Source organism: Thamnophis elegans, chromosome 2, assembly GCF_009769535.1.
Source record: "Thamnophis elegans isolate rThaEle1 chromosome 2, rThaEle1.pri, whole genome shotgun sequence".
Taxonomy (NCBI): domain Eukaryota; kingdom Metazoa; phylum Chordata; class Lepidosauria; order Squamata; family Colubridae; genus Thamnophis; species Thamnophis elegans.
The window spans coordinates 19,522,363-19,533,885 of NC_045542.1; the positions used below are offsets into that span (position 1 = coordinate 19,522,363).

An 11,523-nucleotide genomic window follows, 5' to 3' on the forward strand; every position below is an offset into this window, starting at 1 on the left:
TGCAGAAGTTGTGAGATTAAAACTTTCCCTAAAGTCAAGAATACTCACTCCACCAAGGCCAGGGGGGCCTGGAGGTCCTGGGAGTCCAGGGGGCCCTGGATTGCCAGGTATACCAGGTTCACCATCTTTGCCACGTGGACCCGCAACACCCTATGGATGGATGGATGGATGGATGGATGGATGGATGGATGGAAGGAAGGAAGGAAGGAAGGAAGGAAGATATTTCATGAATATCAAACTCTCCACTCTTATGTCCAGTTAACATTTCACTTATACATCATTTTTAGAAACCTCAACTTCTAATGCAGTTAATCTCATAATTTTTAAAACAGTATTTTATAACTCAAAACTATGCAAAAGAAAGTTCCATTGCATTAAAGGTTGTTTATTGTTTATAACTAAATTAAATTTCAGTGTGTCAACCCTATGCCTATATTATTAGGAATTTTGCCCAGTATACTAATTTTAATTGGCATGGGATAGGATACCATGCCATTAGATTGTGCCTCTTAATTCTTAATAATGTTGGGAAACATTTTGATCTTTAGACTTAAAATGCCTTTCATACTCTTTACAAAAAAACCTCTAAAATATACAGCAACTGGCTCAAATTCAGCTAGTTAAGTTTCATAGAGGAATAAAATTATGAGCGTACATTATCCCATTTCATTAGTCTACAATTGAATTCTAACCTACATTATTTGGCTTAAAAAATATTGAAACTGTATATTATTATCTAGCTAAATGCAAAAGCTACAAAAGAAAAATACTTCCAGAAGTTTAGTCCTCACCTTACCAGTCAAAACATTTGATGGCTAAATTGTCATGTCTCTCTCACACAAATATACCAGTAGATTTTGTGAGGAGAAAGAAAGCATTGGGAATGGAAGGATATAAGTGGAAAATACCACTGTCCAAATACTGTACTAGCCATACGTCTACTAATTTGGAAGTCTTGTTCTATTCCAGAATAGTCATAGGTAATTATTTCCAGTGATAAGTTGTGGAGAGCAAGGAACATCCCAATACCAGGCTCCCTGCAATCCCCAAGGTAGCTTATTCTGTGCCCCCAAAACTAGTCTGTTTGCACTAAAGAATGTTATTGCACTGTGAGCACTGAAGTAGAATTCAATTGTCAGTTCAACTTGGATGCTGAATGCAGTGATGTACGTATGGGAGAGGCTCAGAGACACAAAACCAAATGCCTTGGGCTGGTTCAGTAAATTCAACAATTTTTCAGGTAAGGGAGGTGTCTAGAAGTTCATCGGTCAGGTTATTAATCCCGCCTCTTGTACCTAATCATGCCTTAAGTGATCTTCTTCCACACTTCTTGTGATGATTATGATTTTAATACAAACTGTAATATCTAATGTTGGTGGACCTGCCTTGAGGGTTTGATGAGTTACCTCTGCAAAAAATTGCTAATTTGACATAGACAATGGTATTCTACAACTACAGCACTAGACACCTTGAATTGGATGCAAACTCTACTTTGCTTAGAACTTACTCGGAGGTAAGTATAAATAGACTTGCAGCCTGTTTAGTTCATTAAACATTGCACAGGTATAGTTGGTTTTACCCTTTCTCCTTTATCTCCACGTTCTCCCCTTGGTCCTTGTTCACCTGAAGGTCCCTGCAGAAGATAATAAGAGCATTCACAACCCATTTTTAAAAGACCTCTTTTTCAATACATGTAAACGAGATAGCAGAAGACGCCCCTACCTGTGGTCCAGGAGGGCCTTTTGGTCCTACAACCTAGACCAAAAGAGAAAACAAGAAAAAGAAGAAAACATACAGAAAATCAGTTCAGTCAAAGATATACTTTGTACAGCTCGGTTTTAAGAAAAATTAGAAAGGGATTCATTAAACTTGAAACTTACATCCTTGATATCACCAGGTTCTCCTTTTTGACCCTGCCAGATACAAAATATGTAAAATTAGGGGATGGGTGGGACCAAACATCCCAAGCCAGTCAATTCACACATCTTGAATTCTAAATCTACATTTTTAACTTTCCAACACTACAGCAATAGATAGCCTGTGGGAACTGTAGGTGTTAGAGAGTATCCAACCTCCAATTTTGCAACTACGGTATGCATAATTTTACCTAAAACATGAACAGACTTAGTAAAGTCACTAAAATATTCATTTGGTTGGAGCAAAGCAATTATATCATCAATTTCAGTAGGAAGCTGTCAGATTGCCATTCACATTCATAGCCAGATTCTGTCATAATTCATGATAACTATCTGCTGCATCATTTGGTTTTGAAGAGCTGTCTTCTCCCTCGGGCTGAAGTCAAACCCCAAAGAACGTGTAGCCACAACAGTGCTTTTTATAGCATCTCATACGGCAGAGATTAGCTTTTGGGGGACATGGTGATAAGTAATACTTATTCATTTTTTTAAAAAAAGCAGATCGACGAAGGTTATGAATGACACATTTTAAATTAATAAAGCTGCTTACTGAATAGCAACCCATGATGCAAGGCCTTGTTGTGCCTCTAATATAGTTGGCAAACCTTGGGGTGCTAACAGACAATGGTGGTTATTAATAGTGTTCAGTTGTCTTACCTTGGGACCAGGTTGCCCTGTTAAGAATGAAGGAGAGAAAGAGAGAGAAGAAGAAAACATCAGAACTATTTTGAAAACAGGATTATATATATAAAAATGAGTTTCACAAATATCCTCAGTCTGTTCATTCATGAAGCATTTGACAACACAGAAGACAAACTTAGGGTAACCTGTAACTAGATCAAGGAAACAGACAGGAGAGCTTTATTATTTCAGTGCTTGCCTTTTTTCAAATCACTGCTCGGTGGGAGATGCTGATGTCCCAGGAATACAACAGGCACAGGATTTTTTTTTTTACACTGGGAATGTAAGGGCTGATGCAAAGTAACAAAACAAGCGAGTGTAGAGAGAATAATAGTGTTCTGAATAATTCATTGCAAGCCATGCTAAAGCAGGCTAGCTAACTTTAATTCCACTTTGCCCACAGGAACTGCAGTTCAGTTTTATCAAAGCAATATTGTCTATTTTAAAACTGTGTCCATTTAGGACTTTCTTCCACGTAAATTTGCATAGGATGGAAGGAGAGAACGGAGAATCCCACGGATTGGAGGAAGTTGGATTCCCAAAATGTTTACAAGCTTGTTTACAAGCAACTTCCCAATGAAATATTTTAAAAAATGAGTGAAACTCACCACCATTAAACATGGTTAAATCAATCAAATAAGCAAACATTAGGTTTGAGGGTGATATGTAGGCTATTAAAAAAAAAACAGATGCATGAGGCAAAACACAGAGGTTAAAAGCCAAACCAGCTTAATTGCAAACAAAACAAAAAACCAATGCACAGAAAAAACAGGGTTAACTTTTGCAGCTCTCAACCCTTTTACTCCTCCTGGCAGCCTCCCTGTTACTTTGTTTCTGATGCTTCCCTTTTAATTAGAGGAGCCTCAAACAGCCAGAAGAGGAGAAAGGGTTAAAAAAGGCCACTTCTAGTTACAATTCCTCATCTACTGTTAAGACTTATTTAAAAACTGCTATTTTTGAAACTGAAAAAGTGGTTGCTTTCCTGACATTGCTGTGGAAAACAGGACCCCAAGGCAGCACAGAGGTGAGGCAAGGAAGCCTTATAAATCATCTCCCAAACTTGAGGTATGAAAGTTAGGACATTCTTTTTAAAGTTCACACAAGGGGAAAGGTTGACCTCTTGATGCTTGAGGCCTCTCCCCCACCCCTCAATTAATGAACCAGGAATTCTTTACCGGGCTTTAAGGCTCCAGAGAGATATAACGTATGGGAGGAGCCAGAGTTATCTGCTAGGCAGGGGTGTGTGTTTGTGTGTGTGTTTGTGTGTTGAGTGCAAAAAGTAAAAAATGGCAGCTGTGATCATCCAATCAAAACTAATATCTTGACTTTTTTTAGCTTACCCTCGTAGAGGCTGAACCATACACGTTTTTTGCTGTGACCAAAAACACATTTCACTAAAAGGACAACTGCTATCTACTTCTCCTGCTTTGTTGATGTGCCCAGTAACTCCAAAATTACTCGAGCATTTTACATCCTTCCAAACACTAGCCTTCAGTAGGAATGCTAATCAAAGAGGGAAAGTTGAAAGGCACTTGTGTTCCTCATACTTGGCCCTTATAATTTTTTTACATAACTTTGATTGGCATACTAAGTGAAAGCTGTTAAAGCATACAGCAATGGGTACTGTTTAGAAAATGTGTGCCAAATACACATTGTTATTAATAGGATGTACCGATTAGCTGCTTACATACGCCTTTAATTTTATTGAACATGGGTACACTAATAAAATACTGCATTTTATTAAAGCACTATATAGCATCAGCATCACTTTTTTAATGGTAGCCACAAGCTGTGATTTATGCACATAACTAAATTTAGATATTAAGAATGAAATTCCCAGTCCTTCAAAAACCACATGGAAAAGTTTTTGCCATCAGATACCTGATATCAATACCTGATTAGTCTTTTATAGGACTATAAAAAAACCTTTCCATTGTCTAGGTCACCCTATAAATTCTGACACAGAAATCACAGTTCAACGTTGTGTAGTGGAAGACATATTTAGCATTAGGAAGTTTCTTCCCACTTCCTCAATATTTTAAAGCAACAGTAAATACAAACGAAAAAGTTGGTGCCATAGTTGTTAAAAACCTACTTGCTGAGGAAAATTTTTGAAATTTCTAGAATGTGTCTAAAATGCCTGCACTGTTAATAAATGTATTGGCTGTCTTAGACAAGTTAATAGTTGATCAACAATGCTGCCCATCTTCTTCTGTCATACATTCATGGTTCAATTAATTAATCTCTTCTACGTCATAAACACAGATTGAGGAATTGTGAGAAGTAGCCTTTTGCAGCAATTGCCTTTCATGGATGCGAAAACATCTGAGAGTCACATCCATGGTTCTTATTCATCTTTCTTGTTTGGTGCTATCATCTCTCAAGTAATTTATTTATATGAAATAGAAATAAATAAATTACAACCACTGGCGGTGGGCTGATCAGTAGGACATATAGGGCAACATTCTCCGAAGGGTATCTCAGGCCTGGGACAGTCTCTCATTTCTTCGCAGAGAATATCGTCGCAGAGGACAGTGCCAGTGTCACAAACACAGATCTGGCACGGTTCGGGTTTCCACACATCTTTATCACTATATCTCTGCCCATCCTGTACACAGCTGCCTGCCTCCTCTGTGCCAGAAGGAAAGGGAAAGGAGAAAGCAGGTTAAGAGACAAATGCAGCAGAAACCAAGAGCGAAAGAAATAGCAGCATTTGTGCCAGTGATACAACATTGACCTCCGTTATTCCCAACCGGCCCCCCTTCAAGAACATCTCATCAACTTCCCACAGGTTACGAGGGCATTTTGCTATTCACAAATAGAGGAAAAAGGCCTTTGGTTAACTGCTCCCAACCCCATCCTCACTTCCACATAAGTAGTACCCATAAATTTATCTCAGGGTTCCTCACAACAATGATGATAACATTCATGGCCAATCATCTGCCCAATCTTCAGCAATGTGCAGGAAAATCAATTGAAACCATCCATGATAGGTAGCTCTCCAGACCTTTTTTTTTTTAAAAAAACCCCAGAGATGGAGAATCCAGAACCCTCAGGTAAACTGTTCCACTGATACAAAAATTTTACTGTCAGGAAATATTTAAAACAAATCTAGGTAGCAGCAATTTGTTTATTTATAGGCTATTATTTCTGGTTCTAGTTTCTATAGCTGTGGAGAGCAGTTTTGATCACTTCCCTTTATGTACCTGAACAATGGTTATCGTGTCTGTCCTCAGTTTCCGTTTCTCCAGACTGAACATCCCAAGTTGCTTCGGCATATCTTCTTAGGAAATGTCTTACAAATACTTGTATCATCATTTTTGTCTTCCTCTGAAAACCCCTTCTGGGATTGCATTATTCAAAATCCTAGATAATACCCCAGTTGTGATCTTAGCAGTGGTGAATAAATAGAGTATCTTTTAGGGTTCCTTCCTACCAGCTGTGTGGGCTCAAGACACTTAGCACATCACAGTTTTCATTTATCCTCACCATTAGCTATCTGAGGTGTGTTAGGATGCTATAGCCACCCATGAGGCAAGAGAATGCTTATCTGTGAAGTAATGGCTTGGGTAATAGCTACCTTCAAAGTAAGAGCCAGGATAATAATTACTTGCAAATTAATAACTAGGGTACCAGTAGTAGGCATTTGTGAGATAAAGGCTAGAGCATTAGTTATCTCCGCTACAAGATAATGCCTACTTGACCTAACAGAATGTATTACCCAGTAATTATAGTTATAGAGTAATTAGGGTAATAGATTCCTATAAGATATTGCTAGAGTATTAGTTACTTCCAGGGTATCCAATAAAGTAGCAATTGCTTGCCCAAGAGTATTCCTGCATTGTCTTTATTACTTCTTGCCACATCAAACGTATTTTGCTTGCTATAAATTACTTCTTGGGTACAGTGATACTAACTTCATAAAAAAATACCCGGCAAGCCTAAAACCTAACCAGAGATGTATAAGTTGTGTTTATTCTCAGTCTTAGCTCAGCTATAGTAGTTGCTCCCCTCTCTCTCTACTGCTGAGCTAGAGTTCCCTCAGTCCTCACTCAGCAGACCTTGCCGTTTAACAAACTGTCACTTATAAACAAGCATAGTCTCATTTCATGGTGGTTTGAAGAGCCACTTGGCTGAACTGATAGCATTTCTGGTGGAAGAGGTTTAGGACTTAGAACAGTTATATTGGGCCACATAATTAATTCACTTTGCAATCCCTAACACTAATTCGTGGCTATAATGTGGGAAGGGAGGATATTAGAGGCCACCCAATTTGCTCTAGCCCCTTTCAACCTGCATCTAAGAAACAGTAGTGACCTGAATTAATTCTTGATAACTCTAAGGAAGAGTAAAATGTGTTTTTCTCATTTAAAATGTGTGTGTGTGGGGGGGGGGGTTATTAGGCAACAGAAGACCAAACTAATGTCAGATTGGTGGATATAGCGGATGGAGAGTGGTGGAAGAGTTCAAACAAGAAGGCAGAGGAAGACTTTGATGCTGTAATTTAAACTTCAGATTAACTCTTTCTCTCTGTCCGAAACCCCCGCTCCTTAGGTTAGTGAAATAGAAATTGTATTTCATAGGGAAGAGATCAGAAAAAAGTATATTAAAAATGCACCTCATTTGCACTTGCATCTCTTCCCTCCCCCTCCTCCCCTTTTCTTTAACTTCTTAGCAAAGGCCTGACAGCAGCAATGATATGACAGGGGGGCTATTGTGCACAAGTCAGCAGAGCCAGTTGGAGCCCAAGGGACCCTCCACTCATGAATGGACCTTTTCTCAAATGCACACAGAGTGCAATTCACATTGCTCCAGTAGGGACTACTTTAAATAAACATGGGCAGCCTTTCAGCATCTGGAAGCTATTGCTGCTCAAGGCAAATAAACCTGCATAAAGCAAGGATTCAGCTTACACCCTAACCTTGGAGAACACTTATTGGGGGGGGGGGGATCAGTGTGTAAAAGGGAAAAAAATGAGACTCTCCAAATAAGCACCTGGATTAAAAACTTTCCCCTTCATGAGAATATGAAAATATGCTTTCAAAAACCCAAAAATAATAATAATTAAATGATATTTGCCGATGAACACTTTGCTTCTCCTGCGTGTTTCTGAATCTCCAAGCCACAGTGCTTTAATCACGGCAAAAGATGTGAGAAAAGATGCTAAACTTAGAAAGACTACACTTAACACTCTGCACACCAGCTGATTAATAAGAGAAAGAGCACCTGATTGTGATCGGGAATTACAAATCGTCTCCCAAGATTCAGTGTGTTTCAGCTACTTTCAGCGTGCAGTTGCCCTGCTTAGTTCATGGAAAGCTTGTGCCTCTTAATAAAGTGTGTTAGTCAGAAAAAGTGCAACTCCTGGTATTTGTTTGTTTTCTGATCATCACAAACTAACACAGTTCTCCTACTCTTTTCCATCGGTAGTCCTCCCGTATTTTCCCAGCTTGTTATGGTTGTTAGAAGCAGAGAATAGACTAACTCCTCAATACCTTTTGATCTGTAGGGCTAGCAACCTAGGTCAGGTCCCTTTCTTGAACCACCCCGAGGCAAAGCAGTGTAAGGCTCTTTCTCTTACCAACTCAAAAGACTCAACTGCAGAGATTATAGCATATTAATAGTAAAAAAAAAAAGAATTAGACTCTTTCTCTGGAATTTTGCACTGGGAGAAAGCAAGGCCCAAGATCAGGAGCGGGGAAAAAAGGAAATTCCACCCTGCTTCCATGATTATAATCCCTGCAATTGATTTAATATCTGGAGGAAAGGATGGGATTCAAACAGAAGAAAACCTGCCCAAAATATAGGAAGGGAGGAATTGTTTCCACCCACTCAATTTTCACACTTGAATAAAATACTGCAAACAACAAAGGCTTTCTCTGAATGAGCGGCAGAAAAAGGGAGAAATTGGCTCTAAATTTTGTAATGATTGGGAGGGAAAGTTGATAAAAGCTTTGGAGAGAGGAAGGGGGGGTGGGGATGGTTATACACAATTCCCTAATACACAGGAAGGATTCCCATGCCTCTAAGTGTGTGGGGGGAGGGGAAGAGTGAGAGTAGAATAAATGGACTGATGTGCCTCTGGAATGTTTTGTACCCCTCAGGTGGCCTCTTTTGAGTTGGGGAAATTTTTCCTCCTGTTCCTTCAGCTACCCAAAAGAAAAAAAATCTGTTAGCTATCAAATTCCCCATCACCTTACTCCACATCCTTAACTGAACTAGGGGAGAGACACTAGATCTTATGGATAAAGATCTTTCTTTCTGATTCCCCCCCCCCAATCTTCCTGGTATGTTCTCTTTTGTCTTGACCCCCCCTCAATGAGCCCCTATACAAATCATTGAAAGTTAACCCCTTCATTCCACCAACAAGAGGTTGGAGAGGTCATTTTATCCTCTGTGAGTTGAGAATATGACTTTTTACCATACTGTTTTCTGGAGATGAAGGCACATAACACTTTAAACACTCATAATAATAATAGTAATAATTTAAAAAAAACTTTATCCCCAGCTCACCCTACTTGTTTTTGAAGGCCCAGAGAAGAAACGGTACAGCATTTGAATTAGATTGTGCTAAGTGCGGCTCTTGTTTTTGAGTAACCAAGCATTACAAAGAACAGATTGGGATTTCAGACTAATTATGAGGATGGAACAACATCTCTCTGCACAGGAAAGAATTTGAGGAGCCGAAAGAAGAGAAACCAAGTGCAAGAACAGATGGAGGGAGATTAACTCAAAGGAGGAAGTTTAATTGTACAAATTCACAAGTGAATTAAAAAAAAAAAGTTTGCTTGCTCTCCTGACTTTCCCCCCTCCCTCTCCTAATGTATTGTTCCTCATCAACTTGCTTTTCCCCCTGCTTTCTGGACAAGAGAGAGAAAGGTGTAACTTACGGTTATCCTCATTCTGACAATTGACAACTTCTAATAAAATTACTTGAGTAGCTGCCAGGAGCACCAGAGTCCTTGAATCCAGAAAGCTGAACATGTCTAAATGTTAGACATGCAGGACCTTCGTGTGGATGAGAAAGGAGGAGGAGGAGGAGGAGGAGGTGATAGTAAGTGGTGGTAGTTTCCCCAGTGGCTACCGAGCCTTCATGCAGTCGATCCTCCGCGGTCTTAAAAAAAAAAAAAAACAGCAAGAGAATCCAAAGTAGCAAAAGGCCCAGCAGAAACCTGGCTAATGCCGAGGGCTCTGGGCTGAAGCACCGCGGCTGATGCTCCCCTCTGCCTTCTAGCAGCCCGTGTATATGCCCAGGTCTCAGTCCTCCCCTGGCCCCCAGCTGAGCTGTAACCTGAGCTTTCAGCCTTGTCCCCTAGTTAGAGACCCCTCCTCCTGATCGATCTCAAGTCCAACTCCTGCAGCCAAAACGGGTGGCAACCAGACGAAAGGGAGGGGTCTGTGGCCCTCTTCCCTCTCCAGCCCCGCTCCATACAGGCACACTCGTACCCTCTCCCACCCCCCCCTCCCGCTACCGCTTCGGCGGCTGGCAGACCTCATATGCAAATCTCCATCATCAGCCCGGTCCAGCTCTCGCTCTCCTCTCCAAGGAGCAACTTCGGAGAACAGCGCGCGGAACTCTTTTGAGCTGGGAATCTGGCTGGGAGCGCAGCGGCTCAATTGGACTCCCGGGGTCGGCGTGACTTCCATTTCTCCAGAGTCTCCCACTTTTTTTGCATCCGATTTTTCTACAAATCGGGAAGTGAGACCGATTACTTTACTTTATCCGGATTCTTAAAGCAAGCTTGCCTACACGAGACGCGCGCAGCATCAGCTAGGTCCGAAGAGAGCGCGCTTTGCCCTCCCCACCTGTTGCCTTCTTTTCCCGCAGCATCCCCTTTTCTTCCCCCTCTCAAGATGCTTCAACCTCACTGCTTCCCTTGCGTACTAAATATACCCCCGTGTGTGCTGTTTAAATCCTCAGCCCACGAATCGTTTCCCCCAGCTTGGCCCAAGAAATCTCTCCTGTATTTTCCCGTCGTGGTTGTTTTTCTAGGGCCATCCTCTCCGCCGCTTAACGTGCAGTAATTGCAGGCTACTTCTGCTGACTGCTGGCTGCCTGAAATTTAGCAGTTCGACTCTCACCAAGTTCAAGGTTGACTCAGCCTCCCATCCTTCCGAGGTGGGTAAAATGAGGACCCAGACTGTTGGGGACGATAGGCTGACATTGTAAACCGCTTAGAGAGGGCTGTAACAGCACTGTGAAGCGCTATATACGTCTAAATGCTATTGATGACGCTGATTAATTCAACTCTGAATTAACGCTGGGGAAAATGGCTTGGGAAGGGGGTCTGAGTTTTGACTACCTCACCCCCACCCCCATGGCTGAGATGATCGAGTGGCTTTTCCTGAACTGAGGGGGCGCAAACGACCAAATAGGCAGAATAACCCCCTCTTTCCTCATTTCATTCAATTTCTCCCTTCCTGACCCCTTTTCCCTTTCAGAGGAGGGTATGAGAAACATACTGGCTAATGAGAGCGATCCCCTCCCTCTCCCCCGTCGCACACGACGATACTCGCTATCCCAGCCCTGCCCGATCCCTCTTCCCATTATTGCATCGCCATTTCCAGGGAGAAAAAAGACGATCAAACGTAAATGGTCCCTTAAGTGCCCAAGATGGGAGGAAAAATTGGCTGTGAAGCCCGGGCGTGAGCCTTACTCAACAGTTAAGAAGTCCCACTAAATGTAGCAAGGCTTATATTTGAGACACTAAGTTTAGGACGCAGCCCAGCAGCCCTTTGATGGAGAGCCGCCTTCTCCAGCATTAAGTGCTTCTCCCATGTCCCGGCCGAGGAGACCCATTCCCGGTTTCGGTCATAATACCCAGAAAACAATCTACAGTAGCAAAAAAAAAGAGCGCAGGCGGACAGAAGGCGGAGCTGCCAGCTCCGGCGGGACCCAACGCATCCAGCTGCGCGCGCAGCTTAG

At 41.6% G+C, this 11,523-nt stretch overlaps 1 protein-coding gene across 2 annotated transcripts in view; it reads right to left on the reverse strand.

Moving 5' to 3' along the window:
* Positions 1-9,581, reverse strand: part of COL2A1 (collagen type II alpha 1 chain) — an 88,705-nt gene extending 79,124 nt beyond the window's left edge. The window contains exons 1-8 of one of the 2 annotated variants that reach the window (XM_032210351.1): positions 9,488-9,581; positions 8,426-8,428; positions 5,022-5,228; positions 2,574-2,590; positions 1,881-1,913; positions 1,723-1,755; positions 1,580-1,633; positions 49-150 (exon numbers count right to left, since the gene is read on the reverse strand). In XM_032210351.1, coding sequence (XP_032066242.1) covers positions 49-150; positions 1,580-1,633; positions 1,723-1,755; positions 1,881-1,913; positions 2,574-2,590; positions 5,022-5,228; positions 8,426-8,428; positions 9,488-9,581 — 543 coding nt within the window. The remainder of the gene's footprint in view (positions 1-48; positions 151-1,579; positions 1,634-1,722; positions 1,756-1,880; positions 1,914-2,573; positions 2,591-5,021; positions 5,229-8,425; positions 8,429-9,487) is intronic. The other variant, XM_032210352.1, reaches the window with a different exon arrangement.
* Between the last annotated feature and the right edge of the window lie 1,942 nt (positions 9,582-11,523).